This window comes from Callorhinus ursinus, unplaced genomic scaffold, assembly GCF_003265705.2.
Source record: "Callorhinus ursinus isolate GAN/ISIS: 27379988/994484 unplaced genomic scaffold, GSC_fseal_2.0 scaffold59, whole genome shotgun sequence".
Classification (NCBI taxonomy): domain Eukaryota; kingdom Metazoa; phylum Chordata; class Mammalia; order Carnivora; family Otariidae; genus Callorhinus; species Callorhinus ursinus.
The window spans coordinates 1,337,278-1,364,644 of record NW_027397121.1 but is presented as its reverse complement, the minus strand read 5'-3'; the positions used below and the strand labels follow the sequence as shown (position 1 = coordinate 1,364,644).

The 27,367-nt window shown below is 38.5% G+C and overlaps 1 protein-coding gene across 1 annotated transcript in view; it reads right to left on the bottom strand.

The window, feature by feature from the left end:
* Positions 1–27,367, bottom strand: part of LOC112815972 (kinesin-like protein KIF6) — a 182,218-nt gene that overhangs the window by 19,872 nt on the left and 134,979 nt on the right. The window contains exon 7 of the mRNA XM_025862293.2: positions 167–373. Coding sequence (XP_025718078.1) covers positions 167–373 — 207 coding nt within the window. The remainder of the gene's footprint in view (positions 1–166; positions 374–27,367) is intronic.

Sequence of the window (27,367 nt, the reverse complement as noted above, 5' to 3'; positions counted from 1 at the left end):
ACAGAATTGTACACTTAAAAATGATTAAAATGATGAAGTTTATGTTATGTATATTTTACCAAAATAAAGGAAGAAAACAACAAAACAACGATGCTAGCAGAGTGCCTGATGCAAAGTCTATCAGCAAATGGTGGATACAGTTACACCCCGTTGTGCCCATTTTTACCTGTTCCAAGTAATGTAGGGACAAGTTGATATACTTGGCCTCTGTTAGAAGTTGACCCCCTGCTCCAGTCTTTGCAACTCGCTCTGAACCAGCCAGATCAACCAAATGAAGTTTAGCATGCCGGACAGTCACAGATCCTGGTTCCTTGCTTGATAAGTGAATAGTGAAAATGCAGTGGGAACGAGTTGAAGCCTGGTTCATTGGAGTCTGTAAAATGAAAGTGCAAAACAAAATTAATGTGAACAATGAGAATTTTGGCAGACCATCAAAAAGTTTAGATGTATGTTTCTAATGGTATGACATTTCCAATGAAGCCAATGCTGTCAAACTCAACAAAAAAGCTTGTAGCTGAGATCTCTCAAAGTGAGTTATTTTTAATATACTGTCTCTTGAATGACTGACAACAGATATGGATGGGTTAATTTAGAAAGTGAGGAAAGAGTTCAAATGAAGTAAAGCGGGGGTCCTCTTACTAATATGGATAACTTAATTTCATTACATGGCCACACTCCCTACCTTAACCTTGGCTAGCCATACTGCAAATGTTTAATGGGAATGTCATGGGAAAAAAGGTGAAAATGGATGCACTGGGGGAATTCATTATACACTTGTAATAAACACAACCCACAGATGAGGATGCCCAGTATCACTGCTACTACCCAACAGCGAACAGGGGTCCCAGCCAATGTAATAAATAAGAAAAAGAAATACAAGTCATAGTGACAGGAAAAGAAGAGATTAAAACATCATTACATACAGAAAATATGGTGGTCCACATAGAAAATGCAGGAGCATCTATAAACTATTAAAAACTACGAAGTTTAGCAAGGTTGCTGGATCCAAGATCAACAAGCCAAATCAAGAAAGTTCTAATAACCCAGCAATAATTAATCAGGAAATATAATACTCCTAATGGCCACAAGGACAATGAGATAACAGACGACTAATCTTATAAAAATGCATGATTTGGGGGTGCCTGGGTGCATCAGACGGTTAAGCGTCTGCCTTCGGCTCAGGTCATAATCCTAGGGTCCTGGGATTGAGCCCCGCATCTGGCTCCCTGCTCCGCGGGAGGCCTGCTTCTCCCTCTCCCACTCTCCCTGCTTGTATTCCCTCTCGCTGTCTCTCTCTCTGTCAAATAAATAAAATCTTAAAAAAAATGCATGATTTGTAGGGAAAATTATATTAAAAGATACAAAAAGGAAACCTGAGTAAAAGGTGTCCAGATATTAATATACCATGTCAGGGATGGGAAAACTAAAAATTCATATCTATATTAATTTCTCTGTATATTCCATGCAATTGAAATAAAAATACCACACATTATGTTTGTGGAACAGAACAAACAAATTGATTCTAAAACACAGATGGAAGAGCAAATATTAAAAAATAACAAAAATAATTCTGTGAAAGAAGAACAAGAGAGGGGAACTTGTCCTGCTATACGTCAGGGTATATCATAACCCATGGTAATTAAAACAGTGTGGTGTTGCTGCAGGAACAGAAAAACAGTAAAACATGCTGGGCTCATTTCAGCACTCTGTATAGCATAGAGGAGATATCACACTGCCATGGAGAAAGGATGGACTAATTCACAAATGGTGCTACAATAACTGGCTCTCCATCTTAAAGAAAATAAATTTAGGTTGCTTTCTCACACCAGACACACAAATAAATTCCAGAATATATTAAAGACTTATGCATAAAATAACACAATTTTAACACTAATATAAGAAAATATGGAAGCATATCACAGTCAACCCAAGGTAGTAATGGATCTTTTTTTTTTAATAAAGATTTATTTGAGATTTATTTGAGACAGAGAGAGAGAAAGTGAGAGAGTGAGTGGGGAGAGAGGCAAAGGAAGAGATCTCAAGCATACTCCCCACTGAGTGTGGAGCCTGACATGGGGCTCAGTCTCACGACCCATGAGATCATGATCTGAGCCAAAATCACAAGTCAGCCACTTAACCAACTGAGCCACCCAGGCGTCCCTAGTAATGGATCTTTTATAAGACATTAAACACAAAAATGAATTGGTTGAAAGTATTTGACCAAATTATCCAAAATTGAAGAACTTCTGGGTGATAAAATCTACCACAAATTTAGAAGACTGGGAGATGATATTTGCAATCCACACAGCTGACAAAAGATTAATATTTGAAATAAAGAACTCCCATAAGTTTTCGACAAGAAAAAGACAACTCAGAAAAAAAATGAGCAAAGGATATGAACAGGCAACCCACAAAGAGGAAACCTGAACATGGTCAATAAGTATTTGAAAAAAAATGCTCAAACTCACAAATAATCAGGACAAATAATTCGAGCCATAATGATAAACTATTTCATTCACATCTGTCAGATTGGCAAAATTAAAAAAAAAAACCAAAGTCTAACGAGATAAGGTTTGTAAAGATACAAGGAAATGGGAACTTTTATATACTGCTGGTGAGAATATACATTAAGAATCCATTTTTGAGAGCAATTTGACAATATGTGGTAAGGTTGCAGATGCATATAACCTACAACCCAGTTGTACGAGGCATTTCCTGGAGAGAAATCTGAAACAGGGAACACCAGGAGAGAGAAAAGGGGTGGATAATATACACACATATGAACATTTACTGCAATGCTGTTTGGGGATAGCAAAAAATTGGTGCAAGATGTATCATCTAAACGAACATCTGTGGTAGAAAAGATGAATAAGCTGGGATAATTCAAACTATAAAGAAGTTAAAATGAAGCATCTTTTGGATAGATTGACAGATGGGATTTCTGAAATGCTGAAGAAAAAAAGCATATTAAAGAATGATATAAATTTAGATAATCAAAATGATATCTGTGATAGAACTTAGGTAATCAAAAAAGCAATGTTACCTAAAAAAATTTGTTCATGGCTCTATAACTCAGGTCATTAAACTACAAAAATATGGTTTGGAAGGACACAGTGAATTAATGATAAGAGTTGCCTTTGTGAGGGATACAAAACAAAAGGCCAACAAGAGGACTTCAATTGTATCTGTAATATTCTATGTATTTAAAATGATCAGAAGCAAATTCTGATACCTAAAAATAAAAAATCATCTAAAAATATTCCAAATGAGTGCTCACATAAGTAAATGGGTGCAGCTCTCCACCTCTGCAAAATGGGATTTAATGAAACAATTTCCATATGGATGCTCATGTATTCAGATAGAGTAACACACTTGGATGCTATTTTAACCAGAAATTTCTTTCTGTAAATAGGAGTTCTTGATATACACCATTGTTGATTTATACCAAGTTGCAAAATACACTGATGTCAAAATACTGGCATTGTTTTGGTGATGATGTAGCCAGTGAGTTAAATGGGCTGAAAATGTGACCCATTACTCGTTGCCACAATTACTATACCCAGATCTGGCCAGTGTGTGATTTTGCAAGCTGAAGTGGATCGGCAAATAACTGTGCCTGCAAAACCGCAACTCAGATTTAGAACCTAAGTTGAGGTGTCCTGAAAGTGACTGGAAGTTATTTGCAGAACTTAAACATAGGTTTCATTTCACTGTTATATTCACACAACGATAAATTCTACAGTACTGTCACAAAAATCAAATTGGCGATTGATATAAATGAATAACACAGAGACTATCCCCAACAGCTGTCTTCAGTGTCTACATGGATACAATGAAATCACAGCAAAATGTGGCCATTAGCAAATAATGGAAGAGTGGACCCATTTCAAAGGAATGTGAAATTTACATCAAATTAAATTGTATTTCTGGAGTCTATAATTAAAATGCAGTATATGCTGTCGGAGTCCATGCCTACAATTTTGTAACTTCTCATAAATATTTCCTGCATGAAGTAGTAGTTGCTGTCCTCTTAGCTAAAATTTTCTTAAACCTCAGAAAACATTCTTTATGTGTAGCTGTTTTAAGTGTGATTGAATGTGCTGGTGTCTGCTCTGTGTTTATTTAAGGGTGTCTTTATGTCTCATAAGCATGCCCCTACGTTTGTCCTTTTAAAGGTAAAATTGTATTAAAACACTTCTGAAACTGCCTAAGAACATATGGCAGCATTTAGGCAGATTCATTCAAATTTAAGCGCACATTTTAAACAAATGTGCTCTTGGCACTAGAGCCTGTGTCTTTGGAAAAATTTTAGTGATGATTAATCATCCACATGCAGAGAGCTTTCACATTTCATATCAGTCTATGGCTACAGCTCTGCATCAGGCAGCGCAAAGACTAGAAGGAAAGTAAGACATAGAACTTGCCCTCAAGGAATTTATACTCTAGTTCAAGAGCTAAAGACAAAACAAGTGAAATGAGAGTGAACGATGAGAAAAAGGCAAATGTGCAATAAAGAAAGTGGTCTGTTCTCAGAATTGAGTATCCTGATCCTCTAGGCAATACCTGAGAATGACAGCCATCCCCTCATTCTGGAAGTTCTCCACCTACCCTGCCCCTCCTTGGTTTCTATAATCAAATATTTTTCTGGCACTTTTTTTTTCTTTTCTTTTTTAGAGAAAGCGAGAACTCACATGAGCAGGGGACAGTGGGGGGTGGGTGGGTGGGGAGGAAGGGCAAGGGGTAAGAGAGAATCTTAAGCAGGCTCCACACCCAGTGTGGAGCCCAACACGGGGCTCAATCTCACAACCCTGAGACCATGACCTGAGCCAAAATCAAGAGTCAGAAGCTTAACAAACTGAGCCACCCAGGCGCCTCGTGTTCTGGCACTTTCTAACTACTGTCTCCTTTTCCTTTATTGGATCGTTTTCTCTCTAGTCCCTAAAACAGGCATGTCTCAAGCTGTGGTCATCATATTTCTTCCACTTGGAAAGCTCTTCTTCTATAGCTCTGATTACCACTGGGTAGGCACTATAGTGGGATTAAAAGTCACATACCAATGATTTTAGAATTTGGTATTGGGACACCTGGTTTCAAGTCCTGTTTTGTCACTAGTGTTGAAATCTTAAGCAAATTTACATAATTTTGGCTTTCATGTCTTTGTAATGTCATAGTAAGACTTGCTTTGCTGGGGCACCTGGGTGGCTCAGTCAGTTAAGCATCAGACTCTTGATTTTGGCTCAGGGTCATGATCTCAGGGTCATGAGATTGAGCCCAGCATCTGGCTCCATGCTCAGCAGGGAGTCCGCCTGAGATTCTCTTGCTCCCTCTCCCTCTGCCCCTCCCTCCACTTGCAAACACACACTCTCTCTCTCTCTCTAAAATAAATAAATAAATAAATAAATAATAAATAAATAAATAAATAAATAAATATCTTTAAAAAAAAGACTTGCTTTGTTGCAAAGACCTATACCGAGTGTTGAAGTGGCCCATGAACCATAAAAGATCATATAAACGTCCATCTCTGTTGATATTCACTCTATTCAGATGCCTCCCATACCCTTATTTCCAACCACAAATTCTCTGTACACTAGATTAGATAGAATGTGTACGAGCCTGTCTGATAATTGTCTCTTAAATGACTTGCCAGCATCTTGGACCTAATGTTCCCCCAAAACCACCTCATCACTTTCCCTCATTCTGTGTCCTACATATGGGTATCCAATCCATTCTATTCCTATTGAATTTACCTCTATTTGTCTTCAAATATCCTTTATCCCACACCTAGGTCATGACATTCTCTCCTCATTAGTCTCCCCATATTTACTCTTGTCTCCTCCAATTGTTCTCCACCTTGCAGATAGAGTAATATTTTTAAAAGACATATTTGGGTAGAAATCTCACATGATTTAGACTGAGTCTGGTGAAATTTCAATAAGATCTGGTGAGATTTGCATGAGATCTCACAAGAGCTAGGCTGTCATCTCACGAGATTTACCCCCAAATCACCTGAGGTCTGAGGAAGGCAAGAGGGCATGTCTGTGGAGAGAAGGAAAGACAGCAGAAGAGTAGGGGACCCTATTTCAACTGGTCCCTGGAATTGAGCTGGATATCTACCAGACCACTCTGAGCACCCACAAAACCAGCCTGAGATGTAAGAAGATCTGGATCTCTACAAACAGAATATCACAGGCAGTTGGTTTCAAGGTATGAAGTGGGGAACCCTGATTCCACGGAAAGATATCAGAGGATAAACGGCAGCGGGAGGGAGCCTGTCCATGGGGATTCTATACCGCTGGTGAGCGACAGCCTTGCGCGCTGGGGACCGGGCACAGACTCGCAGACCAGTAGCAGCGGGGAAAGGACTTTAGGGCAGACCCCAGGGCAGAAACCAGGAGCAGCAGGGTTGAACCTGCGAACTGGGGGCGGCTGGCGGTTTTAGAAGCACAAAGGGCAGAGACGTGCTCCGACCTGGAGGCAGGACTGGGGGCACTGCAGAGGGGCGCATAACCCAGGCCGCTACAGTTTATAGCAACATGGACAGAAACGGAGATAGTGTGGCCTGGAGAGCTCACTGAAGAACAGACTGCGGTCTCTCTGCTCTGAGGCAGAGCATGTTAGAAACAGTCTATTTGGCTCTGACTCGCGGAGGAGACGCAGAAAACCTCCAGGGAAAGCCTCCAGAGAACAAAAGCCCCCAAACTGATTCCTTCTGAGCCCATCCCCCACCACAGGGGGGCAGGGCAACTCCACCCAAACAGGGTTGCCTGAGTAACAGTGTTGCAGGCCCCTTCCCCAGAAGACAGGCTGGGAAAATAAGAGGCAGCAACCCTAAGGTCCCAAGAAAACAGGTGCATCTTGCTTGGGTTCTGGTCAATAATTTGGACTCTACACATTCCCTCAAACACCCATCAACAGAAGGACTAGGAGGAGGAACCCCCAAAATAGAAAAGACTCAGAGATCATGACTTATGCTGCAGATTTACAAATGGATGCAGATATAACCACGATGTTGGAGATGGAATTCAGGCTAGCAATTGTGAAGACAATGGCTAGAATGGAGAAATCAATTAATGGCAACATAGAGTCTCTAAGGGCAGAAATGAAAACTGAATTGGCAGAACTTAAAAATGCTATCAGTGAGATCCAATCCAATCTAGATAATCTAACAGCTAGGGTAAGTGAGGCAGAAGAATGAATAAGTGACCTGGAAGACAATATAACAATAAAACGGAAAAGAGGAGGCCAGGGAAAAACAACTCAGAATCCATGAAAATAGAATCAGAGAAATAAGTGACACCATAAAGCATTCCAATGTCAGAATAATTGGAATCCTGGAGAGAATGGAGAAAGAGAGAGGACTAGAAGATGTATTTGAGCAAATCGTAGCTGAGAATTTCCCTAATCTGGGGAATGAAACACACATTCGTGTCCTAGAGGCAGAGAGGACCCCTCCCAAGATCAAGGAAAACAGGCCAACACCCTGGCCTGTAATAGTAAAACTTGCAAATCTTAGAACCAAGGAAACCATCTTAAGGGCAGTTAGGGGGAAGAGATTCCTTACGTACAGAGGGAGGAACATCAGAATAACGTCAGACCTATCCACAGAGACCTGGCAAGCCAGAAAGGCCTGGCAAGACAAATTTAGGGTACTAAATGAGAAGAACATGCCGCCAAGTATAATACTTTATCTGGCAAGGCTGTCATTTAGAATGGATGGAGAGATGCAGAGCTTCCAAGACCGGCAGAAACTGAAAGAATATGTGACCACTAAGCTGGCCCTGCAAGAAATATTAAGGGGGGTTCTACAAAAGGAGAAAGACCCCAAGAGTGATATACAACAGAAATTTACAGGGACAATCTATAAAAACGTCTTCACAGGCAACATGATGACAATTAATTCATATCTTTCAATAATCACTCTCAACGTGAATGGCCTAAATGCTCCCATAAAATGGCAGAGGGTTGCAGATTGGATAAAAAGACAGGACCCATCCATATACTGCCTACAAGAGACTCATTTTGAACCTAAAGATATATCCAGACTGAAAGTGAAGGGATGGAGATCCATCTTCCAGGCCAGCAGACCTCAAAAGAAAGCTGGGGTAGCAATTCTTATATCAGACAAATTAGATTTTAAACTAAAGTCTGTAATTAGAGACACAGAAGGACACTATATCATTCTTAAAGGGTCTATCCAACAAGAAGATCTAACAATTGTACACATCTATGCCCCTAACATGGGAGCAGCCATCTACAAAAGCCAACTGTTAACCAAATAAAGAGTCATATTGATAACAATATGTTAATTGTAGGAGACCTCAAAACTCCACTCTCAGCAATGGACAGATCATCTAAGCAGAAAATCAACAAGGAAACAAGAGTTTTGAATGATAAACTGGACCAGATGGACCTCATAGATATTTACAGAACGTTCCCCCCCTAAAACAACAGAATACTCATTCTTCTCGAGCGTACATGGAGCTTTCTCCAGAATAGACCACATACTGGGTCACAAATCAGGTTTCAACTGATACCAAAAGACTGAGGTTATTCCCTACATATTCTCAGACCACAATGCTTTAAACTGGAACTCAATCTCAAGAAAATATGTGGCAGAAATTCAAACACTTGGAAGCTAAAGACCACTCTGCTCAAGAATGTTTGGGTCAACCAGGAAATCAAAGAAGAACTTAAACAATTCATGGAAATCAATGAGAACAAAAACACATCGGTCCAAAACCTATGGGATACTGTAAAGGCGGTCCTAAGGGGAAAATACATAGCCATCCAAGCCTCACTCAAAAAAAAAATAGAAAAATCCCGAATTCACCAACTAACTCTACACCTTCAAGAACTAGAGAAAAAGCAACAAATGATGCCTAAGCCATGCATTAGAAGATAAATAATTCAAATTAGAGCAGAGATCAATGAATTAGAAACCAGAAATGCAGTAGATCAGACCAACGAAACTAGAAGTTGGTTCTTTGAAAGAATTAATAAGATCGATAAACCACTGGCCAGACTTATCCAAAAGAAAAGAGAAAGGACACAAATTAATAAAATTATGATTGAAAGGGGAGAACTCATGACTAACACCAAGGAAACAGAAACAATTGTTAGAAATTATTATCAACAACTATATGCCAATAAACTGAGCAATCTGGATGAAATGGAGGCCTTCCTGGAAACTTATAAGCTGCCAAGACTGAAACAGGAAGAAATTGACAACCTGAATAGGCCAATAACCAGTAATGAGATTGAAGCAGTGATCAAAAACCTCCCCAAAACCAAGAGTCCAGGGTCTGATGGATTCCCTGGGGAATTCTACCAAACATTCAAAGAAGAAATAATACCTATTCTACTGAAGCTGTTTCAAAAAATAGAAACAGAAGGAAAACTTCCAAACTCATTCTATGAGGCCAGCATTACCTTAATTCCCAAACCAGGCAAAGACCCCATCAAAAAGGAGAATTTCAGACCGATATCTCTGATGAATATGGATTCCAAAATCCTCAACAATCCTAGCTAATAGGATCCAACAATACATTAACAGGATCATCCACCATGACCAAGGGAGATTTATCCCCGGGATGCAAGGGTGGTTCAACATTTACAAATCAATCAATGTGATAGAACACGTTAATAACAGGAGGGAGAAGAATCATATGGTCCTCTCAATTGATGCAGAAAAAGCATTGACAAAATACAACATCCTTTCCTGATTAAAACTCTTCAGGTTATAGGGATAGAGGGAACATTCCTCAAGTTCATAAAATCCATCTATGAAAGACCCACAGCGAATATCATCCTCAATGGGGAAAAGCTGAGAGCCTTTCCCTTAAGATCAGGAACATGTCAAGGATACTCACCCTCGCCACTACTGTTCAACATAGTACTAGAAGCCCTAGCAACAGCAATCAGACAACAAAAAGATATAAAAGGTATTCAAATTGGCAAAGAAGAAGTCAAACTCTCTCTTTTCGCAGACGACATGATATTTTATGTGGAAAACCCAAAAGACTCCACCCCCAAATTACTAGAACTCATACAGCAATTCAGTAGTGTGGTAGGATACAAAATCAATGCATAGAAATCAGTTGCTTTCTTACACACTAACAACGCAACTGTAGAAAGAGAAATTAGAGAAACGATTCCATTTACAATAGCACCAAAAACCATAAGATACCTCGGAATAAACCTAACCAAAGAGGTAAAGGAACTATACTCTAGGAACTACAGAATACTCATGAAAGAAATTGAAGAAGACACAAAAAGATGGAAAAACATTCCATGCTCATGGATCAGAAGAATAAACATTGTTAAAATGTCTATGCTACCCAGAGCAATCTATACCTTCACAATGCCATCCTGATCAAAATTCCAAAGACATTTTTCAAAGTGCTGGAACAAAGAATCCTAAAATTTGTATGGAATCAGAAAAGACCCTGAATCACCAAGGAAATGTTGAAAAAGAAAAACAAAGCAGGGGGCATCACGTTGCCTGATTTCAAGCTATATTACAAAGCTGTGATCACCAGAACAGCATGGTACTGGCACAAAAACAGACATATAGACCAATGGAACAGAATAGAGAGCCCAGATATGGACCCTCAACTCTATGGTCAAATAATCTTTGACAAAGCAGGAAAAAACATGCAATAGAAAAAAGACAGTCTCTTCAATCAGTGGTGCTGGGAAAATTGGACAGCCACATGCAGAAGAATGAAACTCGACCATTCTCTAACACCATTCACAAAGATAAACTGAAAGTGGATGAAAGACCTCAATGTGAGGCAGGGATCCATTAAAATCCTAGAGGAGAACATAGGCAGTAACCTCTTTGACATTGCCCACAGCAACTGCTTTCAAGATACATCTCCCAAAGCTAGTGAAACAAAAGGAAAAATGAACTTTTGGGACTTCATCAAGATAAAAAGTTTCCACACAGCAAAGGAAACAGTCAACAAAAGAAAGAGGTAACCCACAGAATGGGAGAAGATATTTGCAAATGACACTATAGATAAAGGGCTGGTATCCAAGATCTATAAAGAACTTCTCAAACTCAACACCCAAAAAACAAATAATCATGTCAAAAAGTGGGCAGAAGATATGAAAAGACACTTCTCTGAAGAAGACATACAAATGGCTAACAGACACATGAAAAAATGTTCATCATCATTAGCCATCAGGGAAATTCAAATCAAAACCACATTGAGATACCACCTTACACCAGTCAGAATGGCAAAAATGGACAGGGAAAGAAACAACAAATGTTAGAGAGGTTGTGGAGAAAGGGGAACCCTCTTACACTGTTGGTGGGAATGCAAGTTGGTACAGCCACTTTGGAAAACAGTGTGGAGGTGCTTCAAAAATTTAAAAATAGAGCTACCCTATGACCCAGCAATTGCACTACTGGGTATTTACCCCAAAGACACAGATGTAGTGAAAAGAAGGACCATATGCACCCCAATGTTCATAGCAGCAATGTCCGCAATAGCCAAACTGTGGAAAGAGCCGAGATGCCCTTCAACAGATGAATGGATAAAGAAGATGTGGTCCATATAGACAATGGAATATTACTCAGCCATCAGAAAGGATGAATACCCAACTTTTACATCAACATGGATGGGACTGGAGGAGATTATGCTAAGTGAAATAAGTCAAGCAGAGAAAGTCAATTATCATATGGTTTCACTTATTTGTGGAACATCAGGAATAGCATGGAGGACAGTAGGAGAAGGAAGGGAAAAATGAAGGGGGAGGAATCGGAGGGGGAGATGAACCATGAGAGACTATGGACTCTGAGAAACAAACAGGGTTTTAGAGCGGGGGAGGATCGGTTAGCCCGGTGATGTGTATTAAGGAGGGCACGTACTGCATGGAGCACTGGGTGTTATATGAAAACAATGGATTGTGGATCACCACATCAAAAACTAATGATGTATTGTATGGTGACTAACATAACATAATAAAATTAAAAAATAAATAAATAAAAGACATATTTGATTGTGTCAATCCTACCTATATCCCTGAATTATACTATCATGGTCCCTAAGACTAAATATCTCTAGTTCCTTCAAGTGTGTCTTAAGCAGCTGTTTCTCAAAATCTTTTTTTTAAATATAGCAGGCACTGTGATACCCTGAGTTGCATATATTGTTTCTAATGTAGCCTCACCACAGCAGAGGACATTGGAATCTGGGCAATCTAAATCTTGTGTTGCCAGTAAATAGCACTTGAAGTATTCTACTATATTTGCTGCACTTTTTACCCATGCTATGAAATTTGTTTGGAAAACACACACACACACCCACACACACACACACACACACACACATTTATTTGATGACTGATTTAATTAGAATGTTACAATCTCTTGAGATATTTCTGGAACTGATTTTTGGGGCGTTTTATTTGTTTTTTTTTGCAATTCTGTGCTATCTATAAGTAAAAATATCCTCATCCAAATAATTTGTAAGACATCTAATAGAGCAGAACAACAACACTCCATGAACACTCCTATCCTCGTAACCTGTTAGGCAACAGTTTTGGACATTTTCCAATTGGCTTCAATCCAAGTACTTTCATATACCTTCAATTTCTCTTTATATCCCCAAGGATGTTTTGAGAGACTTTATTAAATAAATTGGATTCATTTGATCTATGAATTTTTATAACCTTATCAAAAAAGTGAATGGAATTAGTTTAGGGTGAATCAATGTTGACTCTTTCCTAATTGCTTACTGACATTATTTAAGAAACCTTGATCAGATTCTTGTCTTAGGGCATAGTGTCAAAAATACTAACTTGCCATTTTCCAAATATGTTTTCCTTTTTGTAAAAGTTGAAAATAGATGACTTTCTTTCAGGGGGCAAATGTCTAAAAACCCAGGCTCACTGGGTCCCTTATAGATTCATCATAATGAAGTCCGTCTGAAGGGTTACCTCCTCTAACAAAGTCTCTCTACTTCCCTCCTCCTCCCACCCAGATTCTGAGCTCCTTCAGGCTGGGGCTGTATCTTATTCATCACTGTAACCCTAGCATAACATAACATGTGTTCAAAAATAATTGTTTAATTGTTGACCTTATTCATTTCTAGCTTTGTGGAATCTCTATGGCATGCTCCATAATTTCTAAAAATCTCCATATGATTCAGAGACCACATCTGAAAACTCCTCCCCACCAAAAAAAAAACTCTTTAAGTCCATGGAATATTACTCATTTAAGTCTAAAAAATTAGAATTATTTGAAAAAGTAAGACCAACTCAAATCTGTCTACCTATCGTGGGTTTCTATTAATTTTTGTGCCTGATTCCAGAGCTCTCCCACTACCCTCTATATCTTCAACTGCCTTTTCTCTTACTTAGAATGTCCTCTTGCTAGTCAAGTATTGTCTAGCATTTGTTACTGGAAAAGTATGCCCTTTTTCTCCTTCCCAAATAAGCCTACACAAAATTTGTTTATCTTCATGAATTCCCTCGGACTATTCCAAATGGATTTTTAAATGTTTACCATTTTAAAAATTATGACAATATATGAATAATTTGCCACAGTGGGCAGTAAGAGGTGATGATGTGCTCTATGAGTGTTGGGTGGTCAGGCCACTTTGTGTGGTATAAAGAGCAGTGCACATTATGAAAGGTGACTCAAAAATGACCCTGACAGACAATGGTGATTCAAACTGTCTATACAGAAGGGCTTGGAGCAGCAATGTGGCTGAGGAGTGGTACTTGAAACTGCTTTTGCTGGAGCACCTGGGTGGCTCAGTTGGTTAAGCATCTGCCTTCAGCTCAGGTCATGATCCCAGAGTCCTGGGATCTAGCCCCGTGTGGGCTCCCTGCTGGGCTCCCTGCTCAGCGGGAAACCTGCTTCTCCCTTTCCCTCTGTTGCTCCCAACTACTTGTGTGCTCTCTCTCTCTCTCAAATAAATAAATAAAATCTGTAAAAAAATAAATAAAAAGAAAGAAAGAAACTGCTTTTGCAGAGCATTTTACATAATATAGCATTAAATCAAGAAAACATCACATGCCCACAGTGAAGACTAAAATTCCTTCTCCTGACCTCCAAGCCATTTACTGTCTCTGGCTGGGCTACCACTCTGAGAAACTATTTCGTAAGTATAAAAATCTCAAATTTCATTGAACAAGAATCATTTTCTATAAAGCAGGAGACACTGGTAGGCTGAAAGAAATTTTTGAAAAGAAATGGTATAGTGACAAGAATCAGGCAACATTGATGAACATTTTCAAAAGGCTGTTCATTCACCTTCCCTTTAAAAAAAAGATTTTATTTATTTTAGAGAGAGAGTGCGAGAAGGAGTAGAGGCAGAGGGAGAGGGAGAGAGAGAATCCTGAAGCAGACTCCCACTGAGTGCAGAGCCTATGCAGGGCTTGATCCCAGGACCCTGAGATCATGACCTGAGCTGAAATCAAGAGTCGGACGCTTAACAGACTGAGCCACCCAGGTGCCCCTCATCTTCCCTTTTGGATTCTGCAGATGTACAACAACCAAACCTGGTGCTCTATGATTTCATTATATATATTCTTTTGCTGTTGTTGTTGCACATATTCTTTTTGGCAGATCAACAAAGATTCCCTGTGAATTAAAATTTTCACCATTTTTTATAATAAGATTTCTTTTCACTTTTTTTTTCATTATTTCACAATAGGGTTTATGGGCGTGTGTGTGTGTGTGTGTGTGTGTGTGTGTGTGTGTGTGTGTGGTTGTATGTGTGTGGCCATTTTCAAGGTTGAACATTTTGATTTTAGGGGCAAGAACTGGTAAATAAAATACTGTTTTGTGTTTACATAATATATTATTATGCTTTCAGTAAAATTTTTTTTCTTTTAGTTAATATCATGTCTTCAATCAAAATGATTATAGATAATATAGTCTATAATGATTCAAATAATCTCTTTAAATTACATATAACATTATTTCTAGGATCCTTTGAATGCTTTTTTATTTCTTATAAGCTTATATTCTATTCCTATGTACCAAATTCTTTTTCTTCAATCACTCCTCCATTTTGGAGTGAAATATCTCAACAAGAATTTCCACTACACTAGAATAGGTCAGGCGAAGAAAATCTCTTAGACTGAACAGAGTATATAATGTATACACTTGAGATTCTTCAAAGAAAACCAACTAAGGACAAAAGTGCATGCAAAATCCAGAATTGAGATTTTCACTCCAATTCTCCTTGTTTGATAACATTTTCTAGCCAGCTAGACTAACTGATCTGTTCCTCTGCTCATTTATTCTATCTGAATTGCAGACTGAAAATACTAACTTCTATGTGTTTTCTAGGCTACACCAGCCCTTCAGGTTAAAATGCTCACTTAACTAAGGATTCCCTAGCACCGACCCCCCCCACCATTGGTTAAATGATTCCTTATCTAATTCTTCCCATAGCAAATGGGTTGGATTAGGAGGCCCACTACACCCTTGATGTACACTAACTCAGAATGAAGTGAGGCCTGACCAAACCTAGTGTTATAGCATGTGACGCTATAAACACCTGCCTTGATCCCTTCTGAGGCTGGTTTAGAAAGTAGTGCCTAGCAGCAAAATATCCCCAATTAGAGAAACTTCTGTTGGAATTAATGATCTTAAACTGCTTGTTTTTCTGAGTTTTCTCTTTATAAGATTCCTGGCTTTTAGAAAAAGTAGTCAATATCATTTTCCCTTATTATGGGATTTGTAGGCCAGGCATATTGTCAAAATAGTTTTGTAAAAGAGAAAGACAGTTTAGGCACACCAATTTTATTTAAAATTTAAAAGCAAGCTTTGGAGCAAACTGGAACATATAATAAGAATATTCTAGCAAGTATGATTTTCATTTCTGATAAGAATAGACTATTATATTTTATTATATATTCCTCCTAACAAGTCTGGGATCAATTTGATAGATTTTTTTTTTTAACTTTCATATCCTCCCAGATCTATTAGGTGACTTAATTTTAAAGAAAACTAAATGTCAGGATTAGGGATAACTCTTCTTTTGTTGGATGTCAGAATTCAGAAGATGGCCTCCCTATGGGTCATTTCCTCAGGATTTGACAAATGAAAGTCAAGCACTTTTACATAAAAAGTTAAGTGTGCTAAAATTGGCACATATGCAAACTGAGAAGGAATTTTACCCATATCTTGAATCAGAGTTCTGTCCAAACTATCTTCTCTTTTTATCATCCTTGAATGAGATACCGTTTCATCATCACCAGAGTACAGGTTTGCTTTCTGAACAATGGAAATTATGACTCCAAATGTTCCCCTGCCTGCCCCCTTTTTTTTACTTGACTGTAAGAAGAATCATAGCTAAATTTATTCTTTGATGGCAATAAGTAACACATCCCTGTTATCTAGCACGGTTTGCACCTCTTAAATCAAATTTAATGTTTTTTTCTCTTTTCCGTTTTTTTTTTAAGATTTTATTTATTTGAGAGAGAGAGAATGAGAGATAGAGAGCATGAGAGGGAAGAGGGTCAGAGGGAGAAGCAGACTCCCCGCCGAGCAGGGAGCCCGATGCGGGACTCGATCCCGGGACTCCAGGATCATGACCTGAGCCGAAGGCAGTTGCCTAACCAACTGAGCCACCCAGGCGCCCCTTTCTCTTTTCCTTTTAAATTTCAGTCTGGCTTAACAATTTCCAAGTGTGACCATACACATGTCTGGAACAACAATATTATGGGACCAAAAAGTCTAATGATCTCAAGAATTGACACAAGTTCAGTGGATTTGTCTTTAGGGAAAACGTATTTTATATACACTGCACAGCTTGAAATTATAGGTAAGCTGAAAATACCCTTTGCTATCCTGTGTACAGACAATGAGATCAGTACTGATAACACGCCAAGCAGAACTCACGTATACATTCGTATTATTTTATTCTTATAAAAGAAGTTTATCCCATCCAATTGATCGTGATAACTCTCAATGCAACGTTTGAGATCAGACATCAAGATCAATAACAGACATGTCATTCAGCCTACGGAAGAACTCTAGAAGCACAGGAGACTACTATTAGATACATTATTTCACTCTGTTTTATAGTCCAATCTTTTTTCCACGTTTTGAAGATTCCACAGTTCTCTCTATGGCCACGAAGACCTCTTGCTGTTACAGCTGGTAAGACTCCAAATGGCCTACCCGAAACATGATCAAATTACTTGCTGAAGGGTTTTGGTGGTTGATAAGACCCCTGTCTTCTCCCTCCAAGCTTGAACCAATATAAGGAATACATACAAAAGTTAGCCTGCCAAAAAAATAAAAAAATCTATCAGCAAGAAATGCTAAAAGAATAGCTTCTGTGCTTAAAACTACAGCCAAAGTGGACTTCCTGCCAGTTCCCTCCCGTGTATTCCTGATTTGTAAGATAAGCCAAAAGCAATCTATCTGAGCTATTATCTCAGTTTCTTATAGAAATACTTTTACTCAGGGGCTAATCCTGGGCCCCTTTGCCCTCTGATCCATCCCTTCCCTTTCCTCCCTCTCTCTCTCTCTCTCTCTCTCTATATATATATATATTTTTTTTTTTTTCCTGTACCACGGAGACGCTGAGCCCTAAAAGCAGTATCTTCCCAAGACCCTCTTTGCTGGCATCCAACTGGTGAAGTCAGGGAGGGGGAGAAATCCCCTGGCTTCTCCCTTGCTCAGGCCCTCCCATCTAGTGCCAGTGCCTTGGCTGGCTGAGATCTGCCTTCCCGGGGCAGCACTCCCAGGGCTTGCAGACTTCTCTTTCTAGGTGGCACCTTCTCTCCTTATATTTTGTATCCTTATTTCTCCACCACATTTCTTCCTCTTCTTTTCTCCTCCCCATCCTCAGCTTCCCCCTCCTCTTCCTCCTCCTCCTTTTTTGCTTCTAATGGCACTTTCATCTTTACAATGGCTTTCTTTTTCTCTCTCATTTCTTTTCCGAGTTCTCCAAGTTTGCTTTTCATCTTCTTCTCTTGTAATCCCTTCTATATTTTGGAGCTATTTTTTTTTTTTAAACACAGACTACCTGGAGGTAACATATTTAAGACTTTGAAGTATACTTCCTCTGCTCCCTGATGTAATAAGTCTTCAAATAGATGTTCCTTAGCCATCCCCCGCCCTATTCCATATACATGGATAAGTCTTCAGCTGTTTTCTTTTCTTTCTTTTTTTTTTTAAGATTTTATTTATTTATTTGACAGAGAGAGTGAGAGAGCACAAGCAGGGTGAGCGGCAGAGGGAGAGGGAGAAGCAGGCTGCCCGCTGAGCAAGGAGCCGGATGCGGGGCTCGATAGATTCCCAGGACCCTGAGATCATGACCTGAGCTGAAGGCAGACGCTTAACTGACTGAACCACCCAAGTGCCCCTCTTCACCTGTTTTCTTTCTGATAATGTTCCCTCTGAACACATCCATCTTTTTTTTCTAAAGAATAGTCTAGGGGATGGATGAGGAAACATTCAAATTAAGTTTGTGCCCTGAGTACTTTTTCTTTATATCTGTTACGTTCTGAGTCTGAAGAACATATACTTTCCTCAATTTTTTGCCCAAAAAGGCCCGGGATGGTAAGTCACAAACTCTCTGAATCCCATTCACCAAACACCATCTTTCTGGCCATGAGCCAAGACCACTGACCATAAAAATGACCTTTCAGGTTTCTTCTTTGAATCCACCTTTCATAGTGTAGAATGAATATCTAATACTGCTCCCCCTCCCCTGTACTTGCCTATATTCTTAGATCTCATCACTGTAACCAAAAGATCATTGGATTTGCGTTTGAGAATTGTGACCATTTCTTTAAGGGGAAACTGTATACTGACTGAGGTTGGAGGATAAATGTGTTGGCTCTCAGCACCCTCCCTCACCATAATTCAAATTTCATAATATTTGGCAGCTTTTCTCATGGTTTGAGGTTATGGCTATTTTCTTGTTTCACTGAAGATGGCTTTTTATCCCCTGTGTTTTTTATATTTTATTGCAATTGTTGGGGAATTTCAGTAACAGGGAGTAGGGTAAAAATTACTTTCTTCTCCTATGTTTAAACATAAATGAGAATTTGAAAGATCAGTAGAAACTCTGGAGCTAAACTTTACAGTCAAAAAAATTATGTTTCTCTCATCCTCTCATTTTAACTTTCTAATAATGGCTGTACCAGACTACTTCATTTATTTTAATAAATAAATGTTTTAGATCTCAAAACTCACAGTTCATGTAATACTACTAATCAGGTTAGATGAGAGCAGAATGCAAACTATGTTATAACACAGAATCACTATTTTTAAGAAATTATCTATCTCATATATCAAATATGAGAAAGAAATGCCTGACATATAGTAAGTGCTCAAAATTGAAGTTTCCTTCCTACAGTGGATAAGAGAAGAGGTTAGAATTGTCAACACATCTGCTGAGGCTTCTCCCTGCCTATGGAGACCTACTAATAAGAGATGCTATTCTTGTAATAAGGGCAGGGCCAAAATGTAGTTTGCATGCTGTGCTTCTTGCTCTTCCCAGGCTCACAAATCTTGGAATAAACTTGCTAATTATACACAATTAATGTATCTTTCGAGCAAAAATCTGTGGGAATCTGTTAGTCAGTGTTCTTCTAACGGTCTTGCAGAATAAGATCCCGGAATGCTAACTGCACCCCAAATCCTCTGGTTTCCCCCACACACACCGCACAAGATCAAGGCTTAGAGGGTTGTTAACAAACACATTCACACAGTAAAACTGCTCTTTCTTCCCTGTGCTGTCCTCACATTATTGGATCACATGTCCAACACCAGTTGTTCCTACCAACTCTGCTCACACCCTGTCTCCCAGCTGGCTTTGCACTTCCACAGGATCCAACATTTGCTCCACAAGTTTGATAATGTGCAAAGTCTGAGAAATTACAAAACATTCCAGAGCAACTCAAATAAATCTATCTTTTTTATTTCAAGCAAAGAACTAGGTAGGAAGACCTCTAACAGCTCCTGGCAAAATAATTTATAAATCCCATAAACTTTGTTGATAGGCTGATTATTTGGAAAGTAATCTCTTCCAAAAGGCCTAGAGTACCACAAATTGTAAAAAGTCAAAGTTGTCTGGGACGTACTCTGTACTTGCCAACAGGCACAGTGTACCATAAAACCAGTTTCGATTCTGGGCCTGAGATTGTAGGTCTTCTCTCCTAAAATCACCAAATCTTCCTCTCCCCATCAATGCAAGCAAATAATTAATTAATGACTGACCAATATTGCCAGGTGCTGAGAGAACAGAGTTGAACAGGCTGCCAGACTTACCTTTAAATAATTGGTAGCTGAAAATTGTAAGGTCTTCCCAAATGTCACTTAATTCTTACTATAACCCTAGAAAGTAGGTCTCATTGTGCTCATTGTACAGGTTAGAAACGGGTTCACATCGGGTCAGTGACTTGCCCAAGGACATATACCTGTCAAGGTGGAGCCAAGAGTGGAATAGGAGGTCATCTCCAAAGCTCATGCACTTTGCCACTGCCTGACAGGAATGCACAGTGATGACAGAGAAGCCAGAGAGTGGACATCAACACTGACTGGAAGAACTTACCTGATGGTTCACTCAGGAAAGGAAGAAAGCAAACCACCTACCAATGGGACCCTGGACTTTCCCAGTGTTGGCACAAAGTGTTCTTTTCTCACCAAAGGTCCCCTTCAGGCAGTTTCGTAGCCAATGCTGTATACTAGATATAGCATATTATTCCTCCTGAATTCATCAAGGTCAAGAACTATACCAGGTATCAATCACTCAATCACTAAAGAAAATATAGTCTAGGTTCTCTGGACACTGGATTAGTTTTCCAGGGCTGTCATGACAAAGTACAACAAACTGGGGGCTTAAACAACAGAAGTTTATCATCTCACGGTTCTTAAGGTTAGAAGTCCAAATTGGAGGTGTTGGCAGGGTTGGTTCATCCCTCTGAGGACTGTAAGGGAAGGATCTGTTCCAGGCCCCTCTCCTTGCTTATAGATGAGCGTTTTTGTGTTCACACAGCATTCTCCCTGTATATGCATCTAACTCCAAATTTCCCCATTTTATAAGGACACCAGTCATACAGGATTAGGGCTCACCCTAATGAACTCATTTTAAACTGATGACCTCTATAAAGACCCCACCTCTCAATAAGGTCACATTCTGAGGTACTGGGGGTTAGGACTTTAACATATGAATGAAGAGGAGGGGGAAGGACATAATTCAGCCCATAACAGACACTACTATGAAGTTTTGGTAGAAGACACCCCAGATACTATTCTCTTCTCCAAACTGGCTTGTAAAAGAGGCTTGTATTAGCCTAATGATTCACTCTGAGCAACATCACAACTCCTCGAAATGAACATTTAATGGCACTTTTAACAATGGAAGCTACTTCTAGAAGGAGGATTCAAAATGAACCCTGATTTTATTAATTCAGGATAGCCTTTTTCAAGATTCAAGTAAAATCCCCATGCCCTAGAAATCTTTGATAAGATCCACTCCATCCTAATGATGATGATCCTTTTCCATGTCCCAGGTCAAAATGTGAACAATGGAATGGATACTACTGGGCATCAAATTTCAATTCAAAAAAACAAAATGCTTTCTAATAAGTAGAATTATTCATCAATGAGCTATTGCATGTCTAAGCATGGCATCCAAGGCAGAAACCATAAAACAAAAAGACCCATTTAACTATAGTAAAAAAAAAGAGAGAAACCAAAAGAAATTCTATAAAATTTAAAAATATTTGCTAAATATATGACAAAGGCAAAAAGTTATTACCTTTAATGTTATTCATTCAATGATTATTTACTGAGCACCTATTATATGTCAGGTTCTGTTTCTAGGTATGGCGGATGTGAACAAGACCAAGTCCCAGCCCTCATAGAGTCAACAAATCAACAGACTTACCCTAAGACTCCAAGAGAAAACAATTAGAAGACATAAACAAAAACAGAAATTCAAATGGTAAATAAATTAAAACAAGTTTTTTTTTTGCCTGCCAAATTAGCAGAACTTTCAGATTTTGTGGTGTTGGCAAGTGTGTAGAATATGGACTTTCCCACATTCTTATCTAAGAGTGTGTTTCAACCAGCTTCTTAATGGTAAAACCCAAACTGCCCTCAGGTTTAGCCTGAGCACATTTAAAATGCTAAGATGGCAAATGACATATCCAATAGAGGGTTAGTATCCAAAGTAGATAAAGAACTGATACAACTAAACATTAAAAAAACAAATAACCCAATTAAAAAATGGGCAGAGGATGTGAACAGATATTTCTCCAAAGAAGACCTACAGATGGCCAACAGACACATGAAAAGATGCTCAACACCCCTTATCATCAGGGAAGTGCAAATCAAAACTACAAGGAGATATCACCTCACACCTGTCAGAATGGCTAAAATCAAAAACACAAAAAACAACAAGTGTCAGTGAGGATGTAGAGAAAAGAAATCCTCATGTACTGTTGGTGGGAATGCAAACAGGTGTAGCACTGTGGAAAACAGTAAAGAGGTTCCTCAAAAAGTCAAAAATAGAATTACCATATAATCCAGTAATTGCAATATTGGGCATTTACCCCAAAAATACAAAAACACTAATTCAAAGGGATACATGCACCAGTATGCTTATAGCAGCATTATGTACAATAGTCAGATTAGGGAAGCAGCTCAAGTGTCCACTGACTGATGAATGGATGAAGAAGTGGTATATAAGTACAATGGAATATTACTCAGCCATAAAAAAGAATGGAATCTTGCCATTTGCAACAACATGGATGGAGCCAGAGAGTATAATGCTGAGCAAAATAAGTCAGTCAGGGAAAGACAAATACCATATGATTTCACTCATATGTGGAATTTAAGAAACAAAACAAATGAATAAGGAGGAAAAGAGAGAGAGAGAGACAAACCAAGAAACAGACGCTTAACTATAGAGAACAAACTTATGGTTACCAGAGGGGAGGGGGTCGGGGTTTGAGTGAAACAGGTGATGGGGACTGAGGAATGCACTTGTTGTGATGAGCACTGGATAATGTATGAAAGTGTCGAATTACTATATTGTACACCTGAAATAAATATAACACTGTATGTTAACTACAGTGGAATTAAAATTAAATTAAATTAAATAAAAAATTTTAGATCTTCAGGTTTTGCATTCATTAAGCATTTCTGTAAGTACTTACTGTATGCCAGGCAGTGCTCGAGGTACTGGGGACCCAAGGGTGAAGAAAATATAAAAAGATCCGGGCCCTGAAAGAGCTTACTCCAGTTGGGGGGACAAATGTAATTTTTTAAAATACAGTTTTGTACATGTTCTAGCAAAAAGAAATAAAATAAAATGCTAAAATGCATACTCCTGGGCTCCACCGCAGAGATTCTGAATCCACTGATCAGAAATGAGACCCAAGAAAGGTCTCTTGACTACTACAGGGTATTCTAGTGCAAGTTACCTCAGGCCACACTTGGGCACAGAATGCTCTAGACCATGGGTGGGGCTGAGCCAATGGTCCCAGCAATAGGATTTTGCAGGGCTTAACAATCAAATGCAGAATGTCTTGGTCAATTAGATTTGATCAATTGATGGAAATATTTCAGTGATAAGATAGAAAAGTATCAAGTCATACTTGCTACTGGTGGGCTTTGACACTGGGTCACACACAGTTCAGCTTTGACAATTTATCCTGTTTGACACAGCAAGTCAACTGTTTTAAAAAACCTCCCTAAGGACATAATCAGGTTTTATTCAAAATATTAGTAGGATTACAGAAATTATTTAAGAATTCTGAAAAAATAAGAAGAGGATGAAGCTACTCTTAATTACTTTTCCTTAAAATGTTGGCTAGGGGTAGAGAACACTGAAGGAAAGAGAGCTCCACTCTGTGTCCCTCAGATTCAGGCTCTGTTTTGCAAATGTTTTCTGGTTACCATGGCAACTTCTGTATGTCTCTGTGTAAATGGGAAATTGGGAACCTCATTTAAAAAAAAATGATTAGTGTGTTCTTTTTATCCTGGTAAGCTCATTCTGTGCTGACAAATTATATTCTGACAGCTAGGTTGTAATCTAAAACATACTTTTTTAGAGGCTCTGAATAATAAAGTGTTTCCAGGGACTGATAGTTAGTCTTCCTTTATATTTTTATGTATTTGTTTTCAATAAATTCAAGAGATAAACTGAAGTGCTAAATACTTGCTACACTTTTTAAATAACTCAGAAATATGTCCTCCCTTGAAAAAGTTGACATATGTCAATTTGATTATTGTACTCATGAGATGTAATAAAAGGAAAAAGCACAAGCTTCAAAATCAGTCAGACTTAAAGCTGAACTGTGGCCCTGACATTTGCTAGTTAGTTGTGTGACCTTGGGCAAGTAGTCTAACTCTTTGATCCTCAGTTTTTATCTATAAAATAAGAATCAAAAATAACATATACATGTAGAAAGTGTCCACAACAGTGCCAAGTCTATTGAGCAGGTTCTTGATGTAACAAGTAGCTATCACTACCAAAGAAAAAATAAAAAGCAAGCAGAGAAACATCCAAAACCTATCAGACTTGGCTTAAAAGAAATTGGGCTTTACATAGAAAAAAAAATGAATAAATAAAAAAATAATGCACAATCAACATTATTAGGAAAGAACTTTGTCATGTTTTAGCTATTTATGATACTATTATTAGACACTCAGCAGTAATAGGAAAAGACTGTTGGAATTCTGTAAGATGGTAGAACATGACAGATACTCTGGCACAAAGAAGTTTAAAGTCCTCAAAACTTTAGAAAATAATAGTCTGAAAATATGCCGTCAGCTAAAGTCAACGCATAACTTTGAAATATCAAATAGCCAAGCTTTTAAGCTAATAGAGGTCATGGTGAACAAGGGCCAGGAGCCCTCCCTCGGTAACCCACTCAAGATGAGACAATATAATTGTGAGGGAAAGGCCTCGGTTTCTGTAGGCATGAGTCACCTATGGAGGAAGGTTAGCATCGTGGCAGGGACAGGTTTCCCTATTTGTTTTCTAATAGCATTTACAAATTTACTTTTTCTCTCTTTCATATTCTGTTGGTGGCCAGGACTCAGTTATATCCTGTATCTCTAGGTTTGCTCTTTATTAAACTGTGAATGGAGAATCAGGATTTTTAGTAGAGCATTCTAAATCTTTTGTCATTATACTCCCTAATTCTGAATCCGCTTTTATTTCTTAAGCTTCAATTATCATAACAAATAAGAGCACGGTGGATGATCACATGAGCAATTGTTGAAGCAAAACACAAATGCAAAACATTGGAAAGCAAAACAAGATATTTGGAAATTAAGCAACACATAAAACTTTCTTTAAGTGAAAATAATAATTTCAAGGTTCTTAAATCCATGTTACATGTAGCACAGAAATTCAACCTATATACGTTAGTCTATTGGAAAGCATTCATGCAGAACTGGTAAAAACAGCAAAACTAAGGACCCAGAATAACAGATGACAGCACCATGCTTTCACTATCTGAATTTGGTTTCCATTTATTCATCTTATATCTAAGGCAGTACATTCTGGAGAGTAGAAATGAACAGGAGATTTTCTCAGACTTCTTATGCTCCCAGCTTACTAACCTCACCCACTGCTTGTTATCAGAGACAAGGTAAAACATAGAACTCAGGGAGCATGGTTTAAAAAGGAAAGTGCCAAGAATATATAATGGGGAAAAGACAATCTCTTCAATAAATGGTGCTGGGAAAAGTGGATGGCTACATGCAAAAGAATGAAACGACCAAACACAAAAATAAACTCCAAATGGATTACAGACCTAAATGTGAGACCTGAAACCATAAAACTCCTAAAAGAAAACACAGGCAGTAATCTCTTAGACATTGCCCTTAGCAACATATTTATGGATATGTCTCCTCAAGCAAGAGAAACAAAAGCAAAAATAAACTATTGTGACTACACCAAAATAAAAAGCTTTTGCACAGCAAAAGAAACCATCCACAAAACAGAAAGGCAACCTAGTGAATGGGAGAAGATATTTGCAAATGATAAATCTGATAAAAGGTTAATATCCAAAATACATAAAGAACTGATACAGCTCAACACCCAAAAAAACAAATAACCCAATTAAAAAATGGGCAGAAGACATGAATAGACATTTCTCCAAAGAAGAAATAGAGATGGCCAACAGACACATGAAAAGATGTTCATCAGTCACCATCAGAGAAATCCAAATCAAAATTACAATGAGATATCACCTCCCACCTGTCAGAATGGCTAGTATCAAAAAGACAAGAAATAACAAGTATTAGCAAGGATGTGAAGAAAAGGGAACCCTTGTGCACTGTTGGTGGGAATGCATACTGGTGTAGCCACTGTGGAAAACAATATGGAGGTTCCTTGAAAAATTAAAAATAGAACTACCATATGATCCAGTAATTCTACTACTGAATATTTACCCAAAGAACACAAAAACACTAATTCAAAAATAATAGGCATCCCTATGTTTATTGCAGCATTATTTATAATAGCCAAGATAAGGAAGCAACTCAAATGTCCACCAGTAGATGAATGGATAAAGAAGATGTGGTATATAGAAGCAATGGAATATTACCAGCCATTAAAAAGAATTAGATCTTGCCACTTGCAACAACATGGATAAACCTAGAAGGCATCATGATAAGTGAAATGCGTCAGACAGAGAAAGACAAATCCTAGGTGATCTCGCTTATATGTGGAATCTAAAAAAAAAAAAAAAAACAAACAAACAAAACCAAACAGACTCTTAAATACAAAGAACAAACTGGTAGTTGCCAGAGGGGAGGAAGATGAGGATGGGTAAAATGGGTAAAGGGGATTAAGAGGTACAAACTTTCAGTTATAAAATAAATCAGTCACAGAGATGAAAAGTACAGCATAGGGAGTATAGTCAGTACTATTGTAGTAACATTGCATGGGGCCAACAGTGACCACCTCATGGTGGCAAGCACTGAATAACGTATAGACTTGTCAAATCACTATGTTGTTCGCCTGAAACTATTATAATATTGTATGTTAACTATACTTCAATTAAAAAAAAACAAAAAAGGAAGTGCCAGTGTTAATGGTAAGCTCTTCATTTGGGGAACTGTTCCCACACCACCCCCACACCCATTCCTTTACTTCAGTGTCACTGGGTGAGAGCTTTGTGATGTTCCATCTTCAATCAGTAACTGGTTAGGGTCAAGGCCTCTGACCATGCTTAGTCAGTCCTGACTCCTGTCTAGGGTTTCCAGGTGAAATACAGGCACCCAGTGAAGTCCAAATGTTAGATTAACAAGTAAGTTTTAGTATAAATACATCCCAAATATTGCACTGAGGCATACTTACTACACCCCATGGCAGTATTTGCAGATCTGCCAACAATAGCCGCAAATACATATAGCACT